This window comes from Gopherus flavomarginatus, chromosome 12, assembly GCF_025201925.1.
Source record: "Gopherus flavomarginatus isolate rGopFla2 chromosome 12, rGopFla2.mat.asm, whole genome shotgun sequence".
Classification (NCBI taxonomy): Eukaryota; Metazoa; Chordata; order Testudines; family Testudinidae; genus Gopherus; species Gopherus flavomarginatus.
In genome coordinates this window covers 43,517,787-43,538,184 of record NC_066628.1, presented here as the reverse complement: position 1 = coordinate 43,538,184, position 20,398 = coordinate 43,517,787, and the positions used below count along the sequence as shown (strand labels likewise).

The 20,398-nt window shown below is 43.0% G+C and overlaps 1 protein-coding gene across 3 annotated transcripts; it reads left to right on the top strand.

Annotated features, from left to right (window-relative positions):
• Positions 1–2,274: 2,274 nt before the first annotated feature.
• On the top strand, positions 2,275–19,638 carry UTP6 (UTP6 small subunit processome component). Of its 3 annotated transcripts, none has more exons than XM_050920725.1 (19): positions 2,275–2,465; positions 3,596–3,680; positions 4,440–4,481; positions 4,573–4,665; positions 5,339–5,386; positions 5,654–5,717; positions 6,192–6,310; positions 7,804–7,881; positions 8,493–8,574; positions 9,421–9,502; positions 10,133–10,314; positions 13,029–13,108; positions 14,636–14,713; positions 14,889–15,056; positions 15,897–15,977; positions 18,088–18,197; positions 18,285–18,351; positions 18,652–18,724; positions 19,353–19,638. In XM_050920725.1, the coding sequence occupies exons 1-19, from the start codon at positions 2,374–2,376 to the stop codon at positions 19,508–19,510; spliced, it is 1,782 nt and encodes a 593-aa protein (XP_050776682.1). In that variant the 5' UTR covers positions 2,275–2,373; the 3' UTR covers positions 19,511–19,638. The 3 variants fall into 3 exon arrangements, with proteins under 3 accessions (XP_050776682.1, XP_050776681.1, XP_050776683.1); XM_050920724.1 differs by having other exon boundaries at positions 14,889–15,068; XM_050920726.1 differs by lacking the exons at positions 14,636–14,713; positions 14,889–15,056.
• The last annotated feature ends 760 nt before the right edge of the window (positions 19,639–20,398 follow it).

Genomic DNA, 20,398 nt, shown 5'->3' with positions numbered 1-20,398 from the left:
GCAGGCATTTAAAATGGGCTGGGAGACTGTAGTTTAAATTCTCACTCATTAGTGGATGATTTCTTTATTTTAGATTGATTTTAAGGGAGTATTTTTTTTCTTTTAAAACAGCTCACTTTTTATGCTGAAGGATCTAGCTTTGTTTTCTCTCACTAAGAACAGAGGAGATATGGGCTCTATTTCCACCGTTACTGACTCATTAGGCTGCCTTGGGGAAATCAGCTCACCTCTGTGTACCTCAGATTCTGGATCTGTAAAAGGCAGGTAAGAATGTTCCCTCCCTAAATCCTCCCTGCTTTGCAAATCACTTTCATCTTTGGATGAAAAATTCTATAGGTTAAACTGTAACTGTCCCATATCTGCTGTAAGTAAGGAGCAGCAGATATCTACGCTGCCACAAGAACAGACCAGGGACTGAACTGTGACTCAGAGAGTCACAATTCCTCTGCAGAAGTTTATCCCTTTTTGTGGAGCAGTTTATGCCACCTTGTTTACCCAGCCAGCCAGCTATGTTGGCTGGCAAATATGGGGGTAAAAGGGAAATACAGTCTGGGATCCTCTGACTTGTTTTCCCTCTCTGCATCTTGCCTGCCCACTTGCTTACAGATAGTGTATTTCCTTTCCATAGCTGGAGTTATGATCTGAGCAGGGCTAAGCATAGGATTAAGAACCTAAGAATGCCTATGCTGGGTCAGATCAATGGTCCATCTAGCCGAGCATCCTGTCTTCTGACAGTGGCCAGTACCAGATGCTTCAGAGGTAATGAACAGAACAGGACAATTATCGAGTGAAGTACCTCCTTTTGTTTGTTTTAAACCTGCTGTCTATTGGCTCTTGTTTTATGTAAACAAGTAAATAACACTTCCTTATTCACTTTCTCCAAACCATTCATGATTTTATAAATCTCTGTCATATCCCCCCTTAGTTGTCTTTTCCAAACTGAACAGTCCCCATCTTTTCAATCACTCCTCATATGGAATCTGTTCCATACCCCCTAATCATTTTTTTTATCCTTCTCTGTACCTTTTCCAGTTCTAATATATCTTTTTTTGAGATGGGGCAACCAGAACTGCGTACAGCATTGAAGGAGTGGGCGTACCATGGATTTATGTAGTGACATTATGATTAAAGGATGTGTTTTACTCCCACAAACAACTGAGTAAAGGCTTTGACAATGTTGCCCTATATGAGTACTAAATATTTAAAATCCCATTCATAATTTTTTAAAATCAACCCTAATCTTCTCAAAGGTTCCTGATTTCCAGGGCATCACTCATTTTAGAACCATGGTTCCCTACAGTCTACACAAATTTCATGTCCCCTACTGTTGCCAGTTCTTTATATCAGAAACAACTGACCATGGAACTGAGGATATAGACCCATTGGAAGAAATCATACAGCATTTTAAGTTCCCTGCATGAATAGTTTATTTCTCTCTCTCATTCCAGGTCTTTGTCACACCTTGATTGTGCCCCACATTTTGGCTTTGATAGATCAGCTAGAACTGTTCCAAAAATTTCAAAATTCAAAATGTCAAGACTTTTTTTGTCAGAATGTTGACCTATGAACAAACAAATGGATGAGATTTGGGACCAACTCTTGAACTAACCTAATTCAAATTGTTCCAGTCTAAGTGCAATTTGGGATAGTTAGACCCTGATCCTGCAAGGAGCTCAGTGCAGGAGGGCAGTATTACCAACCGCTAGTGTTCAAAAAGCATGAGTCAGGCCTTGAAAAAAATTGTAAGATTACTTTAAAAAATCTCAGGATTTTTAAAATCAGGGGGTTCTTTATATTTGTCTTCTCGGGGTTTATTTAGCCTTGAGGGGTCACATTTTTCAGATTTCCACTTGAAACTGCTAGACATGTATTTTTTGTTTAAGCGAAAGCTGAGCTTCTCCTACAGCCACAGGGCCCCTGAGCTGGGGGCTTTACAAAACCCACCACCTACAAACAACTCCCAACAAGAGCTGGCAATATACAGCCAGCAGCTGCTCCGGCTCCCTGGGATTCCAGATCCGCTGGCCGGATCAGGGCCCGTAGGAAAGGAGCTTTAGAAAGGTCCCCTGGAAACACAGCCAGCCAAACCCGCCTTGCCCGGCGGGACCTGTGCAGGGGCTGGGGTAGAGCCCGGCTCCCGGGGGTTGCTGCAGCGGCTGATGCCTCGGGAGCCGGCGCCGGCCGCAGTTGCAGCTGGAGCCGCAGGGGGCGGCAGAGGCACGTGCCCGGTGCAGGGGGAAGAGGAAGGTGGCGGCTCCCGGGGCTGAGGCCCAGGCCGGAAGCTGCGCCGGGGCTGCCGAGTCGCACATGGGCCCTGGTTGTTCCGGGCCCTCTCCCGGCTGAGCCGCTCGCCCCCGCGCTGCAGCGCCCGCCATGGCGGAGAGGATCGAGCAGCGCATCGAGGCCCGGCTCCCGGAGCTGGAGCAGCTGGAGCGGGTCGGGCTCTTCACGCGCAAAGAGATTAAGTGAGCGGGGTGTGGGCAGGGGGTTGGTTTCACAGAGTGTAAGGTCGAGAGAAAGAGAGAGCGAGCCGTGAGCAGCATGTGTATCGCAGGGCATGAAATATCCTCCAGGACCCCTGTATGGATCCCAATCAGTCTAGCTGGGCTACATACAAAACTGGTCTGTGCCACAGCGGAGGCCTCCGCGTTGCAGTGCCAGCTTAATAGCCAAGCCCCCCTGCAATGGCAGGGAAAGGGGATTGATTAGGGAAGGGGTTCCCAGCCGGCCCCAGGCTGCAGAGGAAGTCTCTCCCCGCAGGGTCCCTGCCAGTCTGACCTGGGGAGAGATTCCTTCCTAGCCTCAAACCTGGACATCAGTTGGACCCGGAGCATGTGAACAACACACAGCAGCAGGGCAACTAAGGCCTGGTCCACGCTACACTGTTAAACCGATTTTAACAGCGTTAAATCGATTTAACGCTGTACCCGTCCACACTACAATGCACTTTAAATCGATTTAAAGGGCTCTTAAAATCGATTTCTGTACTCCTCCCCAACGAGAGGAGTAACGCTAAAATCGATATTAACATATCAATTTAGGGTTAGTGTGGCCGCAAATCGAAGTTATTGGCCGGATAGTTATAGCTACTCACAGTGCAACGCTCCGGAAATCGATGCTAGCCTCGGACCATGGACGCACACCGCTGAATTAATGTGCCTAGTCTGAATGCTTGAAATCGACTTTATAATATCTGTTTAATGAAACCGGTTTAAGTTAATTCGAAATTATCCTGTAGTGTAGACGTACCCTAAGATAGAGGTTTCTCTGTAGCACCTCACAGCATCGATCCATTGTCCCATCTCTGCTGTGGCCATCCTCTGAAGCTTCAGAGGAAGGTTGACTGTTCTCCATCCCCACTTCTAATCACATATGACATATTGTGCATTGGGGAAAACAAAAATCCTTCCTGACTCCTCCAGGCATGGTCTGAAGACCAGAAGTGTGAGACTTTATTTCAGTCATTGTCAAAACTGAACTTAAAACCTGCCCTGTAGAAAATGCCTGTGCTGCTGTACACTACAGCAATGTCAGTTTTTCAGGGATTAAGAATAATTAAAGAATGCCTAGAAATGGAATTTTTACATTTCTCCAGGGCAGTCATTAAGAAGGCCTCAGCTCTAGAATACAAAATACAGAGGAGAGCTCTCCATAAGGAAGACTTTATCAATTACATTCAGGTATGTTTTATTAAGGGTTATTGGCTGTCCTTTAATAACACTAACATTACATGAGGAAGCATGTGCTAGTAGTTAAAGCACAGGACTGGGAATTGGGTGTTCTGGTTTCTGTTCCTAACTCTGGCACAGACTTGCTATGTGACCCTGGACAAGGCACCTAATTTTGCTGTGCGTCAGTTTCCTTCTCCATTCAGAAATGTTGAGGCTTAGCTAAGATGCTCTCCTAAATGTGCTAGAGAAATGCAATTTATTATTAATAATGAAGTGTGACCTATTTTGTGGTAAGAAGTGACAGAGAGTCTTGTGGCATCTTATAGATTAACAGACGTATTGGAGCATAAGCTTTCGTGGGTATACCCACTTTGTCAGACGCAGCTGATGCTTATTTTCCAATACGTCTGTTAGTCTATGAGGTGCCACAGGACTCTGTTGCTTTTTAGAGATCCAGACTAACCTGGCTACCCCTCTGATACTATTTTGTGGTAGCATTTAATGTAATTAATTGAACTTTTGAACTACTTTAGGGTGCTTGAGAGTGTTTGAAATGTCACACCTGATATAAATAGTCCAATCGGAGTGCTGGCAACTTTTGTAGCTGCATAACTGACAAATGTTTGGCTCTAACTCGATAGCTACTCTGTCATGGATATCATTCTTATTGTCCACCTGATTAGCTATTTAACAGCTATAAAGAGTTGACTTGGAGATTAATTTTTTTTCTTGTAATTATGTTGTAATTGTTTTCTCCATTTCCCCTAGTATGAAATTAATCTGTTGGAACTGATCAAGAAAAGAAGATCGGTAAGTTGATGAACTCCTTACAATGCAAAGTAGCATAAATCAAATCTTGACAGGGCGGGAAAATTAACTGTTATTTTTTCCCACCCCTCAGCGCATTGGATATTCATTTAAGAAAGATGAGATTGAGTATTCTATTGTGCAGAGAATACATGGCCTCTTCAAGCGTGCCACAGAAAAATGGAAAGTAAGCATATTTCCTTCTATAGGGCCTGGCAATATTAAACAACCTCTTGATGCAGTGTGATGTAAGAGACTAAATACAAGCATAACTGCTAACAAGTGTCTGAGATAATGTAGGAGAATATAAAAGAAAAGTTAAATGCATGTTTGTTCAGATGATGATAGTTTAGGGGTAATGCTCCAGTATCTGATATGCCTTTTGGAGGGACAATATTCTGCCCTGTGGACAGATAGACTCTATGATCTACTAGATCTTTCTCCTCTCTAGCTGCTATAGTTCTTAATATTGCCATGTGGATTTGTCTGGCAAGGGCTGGAAACTTGGAGTAGTTTCAGGTGAAGGGTGTTTCCTTGAGTCATCCGGCAGTAATACCTCTTCAGGGTGATGAAGGAACTGTGCTCATGAGTTCTGTATGGTGCGGGCAGTTGATGAGGAAAGATGAGACTATATTTTGGGATTGAGGGATGGCATCCTTGAGGCATCCTTGCAGGGATGCAGGGGTTTGCATGCATGGGTGGAAGGTGTGAAGGAAGGGAGAACCAGAAGCTGCAGAGTGATTGCTCTAGGCAGTCATAACAAATGTACGCTCTATACTTTTCAAAACGCACATTCTAAAGATGTATTATTGCAGTGTTGTTTCTTCTGAGTTAATCCTATTTCCTTGCCTTTCCAATAGGATGATGTGCAGCTGTGGTTGTCGCATGTGGCTTTTTGCAGGAAGTGGGTGGGTATTCAAAATGTTACTTTTCTGTAATTTTATAGAAGTAATGTCTTTAATGCTGAACAAATATGAGGAATGCCATTCCCAAAAGGCATCTTTTTCTGGGGAGGGAAGTTACTAAAATAGTGGGGTTGGAATGGAAATGCCTTTTTCATCACAGTTGTAGTGTGGCTGTCAATGCTCCCTATTGCATCTTTGTTGCAGATGGTTCAGTTCAGTGCTAAAATGTTCACAACAGGTAAAACTCAAGGAGTTCTCTTGTCTTTACAGAATAAAAAAAAACAGCTTAGCAAAGTGTTTTCTGCCATGCTAGCCATTCATCCGAACAAGCCAGGTACAGTAAAATGCTTTTTAGTGTCTTGTGTTCAAATCAGCCAGTTTGATTCATTTAGAAGAACTATGTAATATGCTAGTGTAACAAACTAGTGTCAAGCCAACCTACTGCTCTTTGAGATCCCAGTTCAACTCCTTAACAGTCCCTCTCTTGCATTTTGCACCTTGCTGCTCCCATAAAGGGAATGTCACTGCAATGAGAGGGCTCTCGAGGAAGGCTCATGCTAGAAGATCAGGAAAATGGTGTCTGTAGGGGACTTCAGGTCTCGAAGGCCCTTCCGCTAAGGAGAGCAGAGAACTACACAAATATCCCCGAAGTAGAACACTTTGAACGGACTAAGCTCCCCCTCATGCCCCCCTTGGGTTTAAAGTCATGTATTGTATTTCCTTGGCTGTACCTTCCAGAATTGCCTCTCTTCTCCCATTAATCTTGTAGCAGAAACTGAAACAGATCCATTTGTGTGTTCCATTGTAGCATTGTGGATTATGGCTGCCAAGTGGGAAATGGAGGAACGCTTCTCGTCCGAAAGTGCCAGGCACTTGTTCCTTCGTGCATTGCGCTTCCATCCAGAGTCTCCAAAACTGTATCAAGAAGTGAGTTTATGGTTCTGCTTCTGTATATGGTTATGTTTGCTTGGATCCATCTAGGAAAGATTAGTTTCCCGTTGTCCTGGGAAGCATGAGTAGATGATTGGGTTTGGATTTAAATTGGTAATATTTCACAACAGTTTGGCAAGATTGGCTTTAAACGAGAGTAAAATCTTCACACCTACGGTTAGGAGAAATTCTGAGTTACACTTAAACGCCTATTTCTAGGCATTGGGAGTTCTACAGGAAAAAAGTGTTCTGGGTTAGAGCTTGAGATCCAAACTGTCTGCTTGGGAGAGTTGTTTTATCTTAACCAATTTAGTATAAATAGCCTACATTGCGATCAGGTTTGCTTTAGCCTATTTTGTCCTGTCCCCTCACATGCACTTGCTTAAAGCCTAGTTCTCCAGGAGTTTTACACTGCTGTAACTCCATTGACTTTAGCTGAGTTGCCTCTAACTTACAACAGTCTAAATGAGAAGATAGTCGGACCCTTAGTTCTCGTTTTCACATCATTAGCTATGGGCGAAGCTTACTGGTTGAGAAAATGAGATTTGACAAATGGCTTCTGTAGGGAGCCAGTTTAGAAGTCAGTGAAGGTTCCTTGGTAAATGTGAATTTCAGAGAAGAGAGAGAACAGCTTTGTAATTACATTACTGCAAGGTTGCTTAATCACAGGAAGCCTGCATTCCCTCCTCTGGCAAAACTCCCATTCAAGTCAATGGGAGTCTTGCCTGAGTGCGGAGAATGTCAACTTCCTCTTCCTTAGTATCATAGTAGCTGGCACTGTGTTGTATCTAGCACGCTTGTTATTTATGTAGTAAGTGAGCTTTCACTGGCAGGAGCAACCATAAACACTGAGTACAAAACAAATTCCAAAGAGGGGCTTAAGGGGTGTGTTCCTGGAGCCTTTGGCAAAGATTAACTCCCACGAAAGTCAGTGCTGATTGTGGGTCATGAGATTCCTATTATAGGAGATGCTGTTTCTAAAATGGAAAAAATCTGGTTGTCGGTCATCTGATTTCAATGTACATACGCTTGTTAATTGGATCTAGGGCTATACCGTGATCCCTTGCTTAAAGTGCACATGTCATAATATTTATATATTTTGGGCGGTGTCCCCATCAATCTTAGCAAAGATGGAATAGCAGATGCTGCAGTGAACTGAAATACTACTAAGATGTAATTGGTTTTTGCAAAATGTTTTACTGTCCACTTGCTAATGCAGTGTTATCACAAACAAAGCTAAATTTCAGTTGCTTAAAATAAGTCAGCAAACGACATCTTGTGATGCATTAATCCTGTGTTTTTAAAATAGCTGCTTCATTGCAGTTTCTCAAAACTTAGTCATTCACAAGACTCCCAGACGTTGGTGGGAAGTTCTTACTTGCAAATCTTCACAAAGCTTGCTTTAGTAAATGTCTAGGTGTTTGTTTACGTGCACTGTAAATATTTACCCCCCTCCTTCCTTCCCATTTTATTCCACCCATTGCCTGCAGTATTTCAGAATGGAGCTGATGCATGCAGAAAAGCAGAGAAAAGAAAAGAAAGAGTTTGAACAAGCCAAGATGGACTTGGTAGGACACTTGCAATTTCTGTTATTTAAAATGGATTGTTTTGTAGACAGGCAAATGCTCTTTAAGATAGAGGGTTTTAGAAGTATGTAGTACAGTGGAACCCCGTTTCTCTGACCCTCCATTATTTGGCGCTCTCCATAAACTGAACAACCAGTGCACACAGATCCAGAAGCCGGTGATCACTCCTTTTGCCACTAGATGGCGCTGCAGCCTTGCACACACCCCCCCCCACCCCCCCCCCCCCCCCGGCGTTCAATTATAATGGATAACAGACCTTTGGCTACAGGTTTGTGGTTAGATCACATGGTTTATACATTTATTTGACTTTCTTTAAGGGAACACAACAGTTGTTGGTAAAGGCTTTTTATTTTTTTTTGTTTTCTATACCCCCCTGTTTAAAAGTAACTTACCGGTTTCTGATGAAGACTAGTTAAACTGGTTTCCTCTCTTTTGTAGTAGGGATTGATTTAATTCTAATCTGTCTCTCTAAACTAGATGGGGATGTGTTCTGGTGGAGAAAAATTTCCATCACCAGTTCTAAATCTTTGCAGAGAATGGAAGTTCAAAAAGAAACAACTAACTTTTTAGAGAATTTTATGTCAACATTTTAGGGCGAGTTCAGTTATTCTGAGGAGGTTCTTAATGGGGAAATGGCTCGAATAATCTACAGAAATGCCGTTGAGAAAATCAAAGGTAATTGAATGCTTCCCCTCCCCTCTTGTTTAATGGAAAAACAACCACGTTGGAGTGAGTCTCTGATATCTAGTGTGGCTAGTCCTGGCTTCATTGTATGCATGGAGATGTGGCCTCAACTGGTAAAATTCACCCTGTCCTGCACAAAACCTGAGCAGTATGGAGGTACTAAATGGGTAGCACTAAATGGTAATTCATAGCCATTTTTCAGGCTGGCACCTTCTCCGGCTCACCTGCCTTTTGCCTGAAATAGCAGCCCTTGCACTTCCACACCCCTTATGTTTGAGTTCACAATCACTGGATCTGCATAGACACAAGATCAGGCCCATAGTGATTTGTAAAATTCAAAAAATCTCTTCTGGATACAATAGTGATATTAATACAAATTATAAAGCTTGTCTCATTAACCTCTTCTCTCTTCTCCAAATGCTCTATTGTAAATCTGCATTTTCCACTATGACCTGGATTAAAACCAAGCATAGAAATATTTTCAGGATCAAAAAGGATGTGACTCAATCTGCAGTCCTCACTCAAGCAAGAAGTGCCATTCCCCTCCAAAAGACTCCTGATGACAATATGGGTTGCAGGGTCATGGCCTTGCTTGTCCAAATGACAAATGTGAAACAGACAGTGAAAAATAAACAGATAAATAACATCTGGTCTCTCCTAATATATGCATTAGAATGATTACTTTTCAGTAGCTGGATAGATTTTGCAATATTGTGTTTACTTTCTTGGAAACATATGTAAAACCTTTGAAAACCAGCAAAGATGACAGAAATGCCGTGTACTAGAGGAATGTAGTATCTTACTTGTCATTGAGTTTCTTTGCTCTCTTGATCTTAGGTGCTGAGTTCTACCTGTCCTTACTTTCAATTGCAAAGCTCTTTGATTTTACACAAGACTTGCAAAAAGAAATTCTTGAAAAGTAAGTCGATTTAAAAAAAAAAAAAAAAATCACCAGCGGGGTCCTAATTTCTGGCCAGTTGACAGTGTGGTGTCAGAGACACTGTACTGGATGTTGGATGTTAAGATCTAACAAAACTTCCTTTTTAAGAAAAAGACCACTTGTAGTGTCAAACAAATGAACTTTGGTGCCCTAGGCAAGCCCAACTTTCTGGAGGAGGTTATGTGTATATATAATGCAAAATTGGCTTTACTTGAGATCATACTGATAAAATGTAGATAAAAAGCTCTTGTCCTCAGAGAATGACTTTTTACACTCGGGAGAACAATTTTCAGGGAATGTATAACTTCCTAGTTCACTTAGTTGCTTGTAATTGTGTATCTTAAGTTTTCCAATGCAGTTCTTTTTCCAGAAGAGCTCTTTCTAAAGCTGACAGTCAAGTTTAAGCACTGTTGCGAAGAAAGAGGCCAAAATTTTGCTTAACTGCCTCTTATGGAAGGGTGAAACATTTTATCAATGAAATTTAATTCCTTGGAATTGTCTCCTTGCAGTAAAATGGCAATTGGCAACTCCATAATTGCTCTCCTCTAGAATGAGCTTGAAGCAAGATGGCAGTTTGCACATGATGACCTCATGGACTGTGTGTGTTAGCTTGCAGGCCGAGAATGCTGATGATCCTTTTACATGGGACTACATGGCTCGTCGAGAGCTGGAGATGGGGTCCTTGCCATCCCCAGAATGTTCATCTAAACAGATGAAAGCATCCGAGGTGACCCAGAAGGAGGAGCGGTGCTGCGCAGTCTTTGAGGAAGCAGTGACAGCACTCCCCACAGGTTAGAAATTCTGCTTCGATTTTATAATTGGGTTTCTCAGTATTTTTGTATACTAGCACTTGCGAGAAATGTGCAACAAGGCTTCCTAAACTATCTTATAGCAGGGCCCCATATCTTAATAGAAAGCAAGTATCTTGGGGAAACCACCTCCTCCATATCCAATTCTATGGGCCATGTCCCTGCACACTCACAAACCTGCAACGTCCTTGTAGCAAAGGCAGCAATTGCTTACCTGGAATAGCATACTGAAAAAGCATTTATTTTTAGCTTTTTTTGGAATGTGACATAGGGTATGGCTACACTTGCACTTCAAAGCGCTGCTGCGGCAGTGCTTTGAAGTTTTGAGTGTGGTCGCAGCGCCAGCTCTCCCAGCGCTGCACGTACTCCACATCCTCTACGGGTGTAGCTTGCAGCGCTGGGATCCGTGCTCCCAGTGCTGCGGCACTGTTTGCACTGAGGCTTTACAGCGCTGTATCTTGCAGCGCTCAGGGGGGTGTTTTTTTCCACACCCCTGAGCGTTAAAGTTGCAGCGCTGTAAAGCGCCAGTGTAGCCATGGCCTTAGAGAATGGGGAGAGTCTGAGCTTGCAACCAGCCCGATCTCTGCAGCCCACGGTTTGGAAACCATTGAGAATAATCAGTTTTAAGCATCTGTCTGATGAAAACCCATATAATTCAAATATATTATAACTAAGCAGCGTACAGAGAATGTCAATGGAATGGATCTTTGTAAATGCAGTTGTGGCCCAGACATGTTTAAACACTTTCTTTTTCTATAGCTTATTTAGGGAATGACTATAGATTTACCAGCCACCATCTCTGGATAGTGGTATCTCTGGGTGGGAGCCCGTGGGAAGACATGGGCTGTAGTAGAATCATAGAAATGTACGAATGGACGGGACCTCAACAGGTCCTCTAGTTCAGCCCACTGTGCTGGGGCAGGACCACGTATACCTAGACCATCCTTGACAAGCGTGTCTAATCTGTTCTTAAAATCCTGCAGTGATAGGGATTCCGCAACCTCCCTTGGAAGCCAGTTCCAGAGCTTAACTACCCTTATAGTTAGAAAGGTTTTCCTAATATCTGACCTAAATCTTCTTTGCTGCAGATTAAGCCCATTACTACTTGTTCTACCTTCAGTGGACATGGAGAACAATTGATCGCAGTCCTCTTTATAACAGCCCTTAACATATTTGAAGACTTATAAGTCCCTCCTCAGTTATCTTTTCTCAAGACTAAATGTGCCTAGTTTTTTTTTAACTGTTCCTCGTAGGTCAGGTTTCTAAACCTTTTTATCATTTTTGTAGTTCTCTGGACTCTGTGTTTGTCCACATCTTTCCTAAAATGTGATGCCCAGAACTGGACACAGGACTCCAGCTGAGGCGTCACCGGTGCTGAAGAGATTGGAACAGTCACCTCCCATGTCTTACATATTTACTCTTGTTAATATTCTGCAGAACTACATCACGTTGTTGGCTCCTTTAATTTGTGATCCACTGTAACCCTCAGATTCTTTTCAGCACTACTACCACCTAGCCAGTTATTCCTCACTTTGTAGCTGTGTATTTGATTTTTACTTCCTAAGTGTAGTACATGCACTTGTCTTCATTGAATTTCGTGTTGTTGATTTCAGACCAATTCTCCAGTTTGTCAAGGTCATTTTGAATTCTAAGCCCACTCTCCAAAGTGCTAGCAACCCATCCCGGTTTGGTGTCATCCACAGATTTTATAAGCATACTCTTCTTTCCATTATCCAAGTCATTAATGAAAATGTTGACTAGTATCAGAGCCAGGACTGACCCTAATAGATATGCCCTCCCAGTTTGACAGCGAACCATTGATAACTACTCTTTGAATACAGTCTATCAATCAATTGTGCACCCACCTTCTAGTAATTTCATCTAGACCACATTTCCGTAGTTTGCTTATGAGACTGTCACGTGGGATTGTCCAAAACCTTACTAAAATCAAGATATATCATGTCTGCTGCCTCCCCCTCCATTCACTAGGTCAGTGACTCTGTCAAAGAAGGAAACTGGTTTGGTTTGGCATGATTTTTGTTCTTGACAAATCCACACTGGCTATTACTTATAACCTTATTTTCCTGTAGATTGTACAGGATTGTAAATTGATTGTTTAATAGTTTGTTCTAGTGCCTTTCCAGGTATCAAATTTAGGCTGATTGGTCTATAATTCCCTAGGTACTAGGAGCCATGGCCTACTGCTACTGTGCCTTTAGGTCCTGGAGGATAATCTCCAACCCATGCATTTGTCCCACACTTGGTCTTCGTGCCAGGAATCACGTTTCATCCTTATTTTGGCCCTAGTTCAGCAAAATGCTTAAGTATGTGCTTCAGTTCCATGGATTTCAATAGAACTGAAGGATGCACTTAAAGTTAAGCATGTGCTAAAGTGCTGTTGTGAATGGGAATGGACTTACCCGTGTGATTAAATGCTTTACTGTCTTGAGGCCTGAATGCTCTTCAGAGTAAACTTACGATTGGATTGAAGGCTATTTGCTAAGCATTAACATCTGTAGTTCATATTGCAGACAAGTTATTTTAAATATTCATTTGGCATAATTATGGATGCCTTATCTATAATATTTATAATTGGAGTAGTGCTTGACATCTCCTCCTTCTCCCTCCAGATGACAGGTGTCTGTGCTTTCCGCTGTGGTTTTGTTCAGTGTTTAATTGTCCCTTTCACTTTGCAGAGGCCATGTGGAAATGCTATGTCACTTTTTGCCTGGAGAGACTTAAGAGGAAAACCAACAGTGAGGAATTGAGACGAAAGGTAAGTGTTCATCATACATTAATAGTACCAAAAGCTCCAGCTGTCACTGACTTCCATAGTCTGTCTTCGTGATACCCTTGTAAACTATGGTAGATTTCCATCAATTTGAAACAAATAATACAGCTCATGTGAGAACAATTGGCTAGTTCTTTGGACCGATAGCTGTCATTAAGGATCAGTTTTTCTCCCTATTAGGCATCCTCCTTCAGGGCTGTATAAATCAGTCTTCCCATTTGGTCACCTAGCTGAAAATTGGCATGCATGTACCCAGATGTGACTCGGTCTTGTTCGGTATGGGGTGGGAAAGCCTGAAACTGATTAAACATTTTTGGTTCAAGTAAATTACCAGAAGTTTGGGACTTTCTTTGAGTTCCTGTAGTGGGAGGGAAAAAACCTTAATCTTCAAACTGAACTTATATGCAATGCGAGTTATCAGCTTTTGCTTAAGTTTCTTTACTGATACTTTTATAAACAAAATCTATATAAAAATAATATTGAGTCTAACATAACCCAATAGCAAAGAATTTTTAAAATTTCGTTAAATTTATAACAGTTTTCATCCAGGGATCTTAACTTTCCCTTCTAAAGTGGTTTAAGTATCCTCCCCATTCTACGGATGGAGAAACTGAGGCAGAGAGAGACTAGATCACACAGTGGGTCAGTGGAAGAACTGGAAATAGGACCCAGGTCTCCTGAGTCTCACTGACTCAGCCTTTGGACCATGTTGCCGTATCTGGTTCTTGTCCAGTCTCATTGCAGCATTCTCAAAAGAGATGGTGATCTTTAATATTCAGAAAAATGTAGTGGCCAGAACTGAGCACTGGAATCCTTGGTTCTCCTGTATTTCCAGGACTGCTCTGTGACCATGGCCTATTGCTTGATCTTTCTGTGACTCAGTTGACCAGTCTGCTGGGTATAATACATGCTGGCTTCCCAGAGGGCAAAGGAAGCTTAAAGTTGGTCAAGTGCTGTGAGCTCCTTTGAATGAAAGGCGCTGCAGGAGCACAAACTTCTTAATATGCTGTACCAGCATTGCAAAATCGTACTTGCTTAGAGTGAGCATTATTTTGACGGGTAAATGAACAGTTTTTTCATTATCTGGATGAACAGACTTCAGTGCCTTTAGTGGACTGCCACAAAGCTCTTCTTTGCTTAAATCGGACTGTCTGAATTTAGAAAGCTGTTGCCTTAACTATTTCCCTTGCATTTGACTCTTTAAATTAGCTGTTTATGGTTTGACCCTGCCCTTAAAACTGCAAGGGAGCTTTGCTATGTTTCTTGTGCAGTCAGTGTGCAAGGTACCTGTATGCATCTGTCTCTAAAAGAAGGATGGAACCTTAAGGCTCAGGAACTTGATGTCACTTGTAAGCTGGAATTTATAAGGAGGGTAAAGGCTTAGGCATCCATCTTCCATTGAATTTCAGTGGGATTTGAGCTCCTTAGAAAGCCCTGACCTTGAAAATATAAGCTGGATTTTGGTAGACTCTGGCATGTACAGCAGCAAAGCTTATCCTCTTTCTCTTTCAGAGGCTGGAAAGGACTCTGTGTGTGTTCAGCAGAGCCCATGAGTCCACCTTGCTGCCAGAGACTTTATACAAACAGTGGGTAAGGATATATGCAGGAAACTAGGTTGAGGCCCTGATTCTGAATTGCTTGCACTCCCAAAATTGCCATTCAGGTAAATAGGAGCTTTGGATGTGCAGGAATGCCAGATCAGGGCCTAATTTCTTGATAAATTATGTGGACCTGTCTTGTTGATTATCTTCAACTGCTGTTTCAGCTTCATCTGTTACTGGAGGTTGGCCTTTCTGAGAAGGCCACAGAGGTAGCTGCAGCTGCAACCAAACGGTTCAGCCAGTCGGTGGAAATGTGGCACACGAGACTGCAGGTGCTAATCAAACTGAACAGCAGCGATGTGGCCCAGTGTTTTGAGGAAGCTGTGAGACAGGTGAAATCTAAGGTCTGTGACCATTTTAATCTGTTGCACAATACTCTATGACAAGAACCTCTGACTTGTGGCTTTATATTTACTTAAAATTGTAAAGCCCCAAACCAGTCTTTAAAATAAATATATATGGGCTCAGCAGTCAAAATACACATTATGTTCAGGTCTGTCAGTGAAATGCAAACAAAATCATGACTTTTTAAAAAAATTAAACTTGAAATTGAAGGATTTGAACTATGAATCCTGGTGCTAGGTTCCATGTTCTTTTAGTGGCCAGCTGGCATTCCCTGTGTCTGCCCTGGAGAGGCACCCGTGTGTTCTTGCATCCCAGCATACCAGCTTTGCATGGCTGGGCAGCTGCCCCCGATGTGCTGGGGGTGGGAGGGAGATGGAGTTGAGAGCTTTGATCAGCTGGCTGGGCATTTCCTTCACCCAGATGCCTGCAGCTGAACTCCAGGAGGTGGAGGACGTAGGAAGGGTATATATTTCCCCCTTCTGCTGCCTTTGGACTCTATCTGGTGATACAAAAGGACCCACTCCAAGGATGATGTCTAGTAGGTGTTAAGCCAGGCAGCATTTTCCACCTAGAGAGGAGGAAGATTATGGAGGCTTGTAATCTGTAGTTGCTGTTTGTGCATGAGGACTAGCCCTTTGTTCATGACAGCCCCTTTTGATGGGTGATTTTGCATCCAGATGTACAGGATCTAGGTTAGAACATGAGTGGATGTTGGCTGGAAATGTTTGTATAAAATTGTTTTTAAACTCTCTGGTGACTATTGCATTTTTATGCAAATCAGACTGATACTTGGCCCTAAGCTTTCACTGCTTCCTTTTCTTTTATAGAGCTGTTTACCGTTATGGACTCTATGGGTGGAATGGAGTGAAGGAGCAAACAGCAAGGAAGACACACAAGCCCTCTACCAGGTATTTGGCTGAGGAAAATATAATTCCTCTTACTGTGTGAAATGAACTAGAAAGTCAATAATGGCCATGAGATACTGGGACAGTCTGTGGGGCATGCTTAACAAGCGTTTTCTGCAGGCAGCCCTTGTCTCAGGCTTTGATCACCAGTCTGAATGCAGTGCTGGTGAAACATTTGGGGAAAATGTTTCAAGAGGACTAAGTGCCATAGGCTGTAAGGGTATGTTTATGCAGCCTGTGGCAGTAAGCTTTCCAGCTTGGCTCGACAGACTAGTGCTCTAAAAGTAGCTGTGGAGAAAGTGCTTTGAAGTTGTGGCTCTGAAAGGGAGAGAAGTGGGCTTCAGAGCCCCAGCTCCAACCTGAGCCACAATCTACCCCTCTGTTTTTAGCACAGTAAATCATGCCAGTCTGCCAACCCGGGCTGTGTAGATGTAATCTAAAGTGTCATTGAAAATCAGTTAGACCAGGCCTGCACAGCTCGTAAGGCAGCGAGGACCAGATTACTCCAAAGAAAACAGCTGAGGGCTGAAACCCCCCGGCCCTGCCAAAATACGCCCCCCAAGCACCCTCCCCGAAATCCATCCCCCGCCCCAACGCTGCCCAGCCCTGCGGAAACCACCCCCGCCCCCCAAATATAAAGCATCACCGCCACTGCCTGCCCGCCTGCTCGGCTTGTCATCCCCCCGTGAAATAAGGGGAGGGGAAATGGAGAACAGTTTGAAGGGATTTTCTGGGGCTGTGAACTAAGAGGAGGGGAAAAGGGGGAAGTGTGAAGGGATTGGATGTGACTGTCCAATGCACAAACACAGGGGCCGCAGGGAGCCCGGGGGGGGGGGGGGAAACGGGATGGACAGTGGTGATAGGGGGCAGGAAGGGGGAAGGTCCCTGGACCGGAGAAGGGGGCAACAGTCGGGGCAGGGCAGGTGCCACACACACACACACACACACACACACACACACTTTCTCACTCTCACTCTCTCCCTCCCCTGGGGATCTCCTGCCTGCCCATAGACAGTTCAACCCACCCCACCCTGATCACTATGGAGGCCGTCCTGGAACCAACCAGTGCAGTAGCCGCCCCGCCCCCAACCAAAGTGGGGGTTGGGGGGGTGTCTCTGCCCAGTTCCCCCCCACTGCCCCTCCCCGAGCTGCGGCTCGAGCCCAGGCCTGGCCCACCTCCCCTCACTCAGCACTTACTGGCTCTGCCTCGTTCCCAGTGCTTCCCACCTCAGCGAGCCCCGGAAGTGACGCACCCACTGTACACCAGGTGGGGGGAGCGGGAGATGGAGACACGTGTGGTTCTGGCCTTTTGGGCAGTTGGAGCGTGGCGCGCGCAGGGCTGTGAGGTACCCCCCCCCCCCGCCGTAAACCCAGCAGCCCTGCCCTGCCGCTTGCCATGGGTTGCACAGTGAGCCCACATTGGCCACATGTTGTGCAGGCCTGAGTTAGACTATGAAGCGTAAGTCACTTCTGAAAAGGGGGCATAGGTTCCTAAGTCATTTAAAAAAATTTACCCATATAATATCTGTGTGGCTTTCGATTTGTGTTCTATTTTCAACTGTAAGTTTGTACAGTACTCTCTTGCACACCTAACCTGCCTTATGAAAGCATGAATATGGTACCAGAAAATTAGAGAAAAACATTTTGGTTCTAATCCCAACAGAGACCTCCCTGAGTAGCCTTGGACAAAATACTTCACCTCTCTGTCTCAATTTCTCTACTTGTAATGTAAAATACTTACTTCTTATGGGACGTTTGAGAATTAATCTGTCTGTAGAGCATTTTGAGATCTTCCAGATGAGAAGTGCTGTGGAAATGTAAAGTATTAACTCTTTAAACTGACTTGAATATTGGAAAGGAAGAAATTTTAGCTCTAATTAAAGTGTAGAGGTTTGTAGTTGAAAAATATTGGGTTTGCTGCATTTGCCATTTTTCAGCTACGGTTTAGAATACTCTTTTTCCAATACTTGAAATTCAGCCTGTTTCTCAGGAGACAGATATTTGATGCCAATGTATTTGAAAATGGAGACAAGGAATTGAAAGGGATTATTTGGTATAGTTCTCTGTAGTTACTTTGTAACTGTAGCAAAGATCCTGTGTGTTTAACTTGCAGAGATCCTTATTTGTCATAGACCCAGCTGACTCAGTAACCATGAAAGTAAAGTACCTTGATTGGGCGTACAGAGATGGCGGTTATAAGAAAGCAAAGAAAGTCTTTACTAGGTAAAAAATAAAAATCTGAAATCTAGTCTTTCTAACATATGTTTGGAGGAGATCTGAAGTCTAAAATTCTTAATGCTTTCATTTTAGCCTGCATGAAAGTCACCCATTGTCACTCGAGTTCTTCCGGAAAATGATTGAAATAGAGAAGGAGCAAGTAAGTGTTACATATCAAGTTAGTATTGTATTTTGTAGGACATGTGTTACAGCTTTGGAGTTGAATAGGAAGGGGTAGTTGTCTGAGTACAAAGTAATTAGGTTGCAGTCATCTCCATATTTGTCTTCTAAAATGGATCCACACCATTTAATATAAAACCGAGTATCATGCGGTAACTAGTCTTCGAACTTCTGAACTCTGTGTGTGTGTAACAGTGTAATTAAGTAATCTAATAATGCAGAAGCTTGGTTTGTTCCTGTATACAATCAATCAGTGGTCTTTAAACTCTTCCTTCCTTAGGAATCCTGCAAGATGCTTAATCTGAGAGAATACTATGAACGTGCCCTGAGAGAGTTTGGTTCTACAGATTCTGGTATGGAGGCTTTTTTGTTCAGTGTCTGTGTTTCCGTCAAGCTACGAAAAGTGGGGTGATCTTCCTGCCCATATGTCTGCTAAACCGCATAGTGCAGCTTGCTGATGCTGTACCTTTAATAGGAATGGCACTCTAGTGATCTTGTCTCATAGAGCTTTTAGTCTAGGGGTCTGATTCCAACAAATACTCCTGTGGGTAGCCCCACTGAAGTCAGTGGGATTACTTGTGAGAGTCAGGGCTTGTGGGGTTTGTTGATATTGGCTGGCCTAGGGTGAAGCACCCATCTGTAACTCACTAATTTTTGTAAAAAGTACAAATCAAGCGTGAGGAATTGTATTCCTTTGCACAACATCCCTTTGAGGATAGTATCTCCATTTTACAGATGATGTGCATAAGCTTAAGCATGTCTCTGTCGCAGCTGGGAAGAAAACTCAGCTCTCTGGACTCCATGTCTGGGCTATAACTCCTAGGCAAAGCTTCTTCTGTAAAAGGAATCAAACAGTTGGACTTCACTGTATTCACATATGTAACATTTTAATGTGGAGAGCCTCTATGCTAGGCCTGGGCATGTGTGTGTTATCACAGCCAGATCAGAACATAACTAGATTTTTCTCTTTTTCTTTAAAAGATCTCTGGCTAGATTACATCAAAGAGGAGCTAAGCCATCCCCAAGGCAAACCAGTAAACTGCGGGAACATTCACTGGAGAGCTTTGAAGATGCTAGAGGGAGAGCTAGTGGAAAAATTTGTTTCCAAATACACTTTGCTGCAAACTGGACACTTGTGAAAAATGCAGATTACGTTGAACGTGCGAATGTTTCTGACAGACAATATTGAAGCGCAGAATTTCCAGAGTTAGTTGGTTGTCCACTTTTTTGTACAAGATTCTGAAAATAAATACGTTCCTGAACCATCCTACTACGTATGCTATGTTCAAGTATGTTGGAATTCATCTGTGGTCGTCCCACACAGCTGCTACTAGTGTTCCATTTCTCAGTGTGGTGTGGGTACAAATGCACAGTTGAAGAGGAAAAACTCATCACAAAGCAAGTGAAGGCATCTATCGTACTCGTAACTGAGAACTTCTGAGAGCAAACACTCCCAACAGTCTGCGCTATCTGGTGCAGTAAATAGCCACTATACATCAGATTTCATACATTTAAAAGTTTATATTAAAACTAAAATTGATGCAAAGAAATTTAATTTCAGTAGAAACTGAAGCTTGGGTATCAGGCCCATATAGAGCAATGCAAAATGGAACATAAAGCAACAATAATTCTGAAAGCAAAGGGAACAACTTTCAAAGTGAGGTTTGGTGATAGAGGTAATTTGAGTATTTGCATGTAGTGAACCTTGCCTCTTTCCAACATAACAGGCAGTCATTTAATTTACTAAATTGTAACTTATTGCAATACAGTTTTTCATGATTTTATATTTAAATAACTCTCTCAATATGTCCAATTTAAACTCTTTCCATAAACTTAAAAAAAGAAAAAAAAATCCATTCTCCTATGTAAACTTTTCGAAGCTATTTTCCCGCTCTACTTATTTTGCTGTTTACTGCTGACAAAAACATCTTACTCCTGTGTTTTCTGATGAAGATGAAATGTAATATAAAATGCAGGACAAAGGTCTGTTTACTTCCTTGTCCAAAGAAACATCAATGCTCTACCTG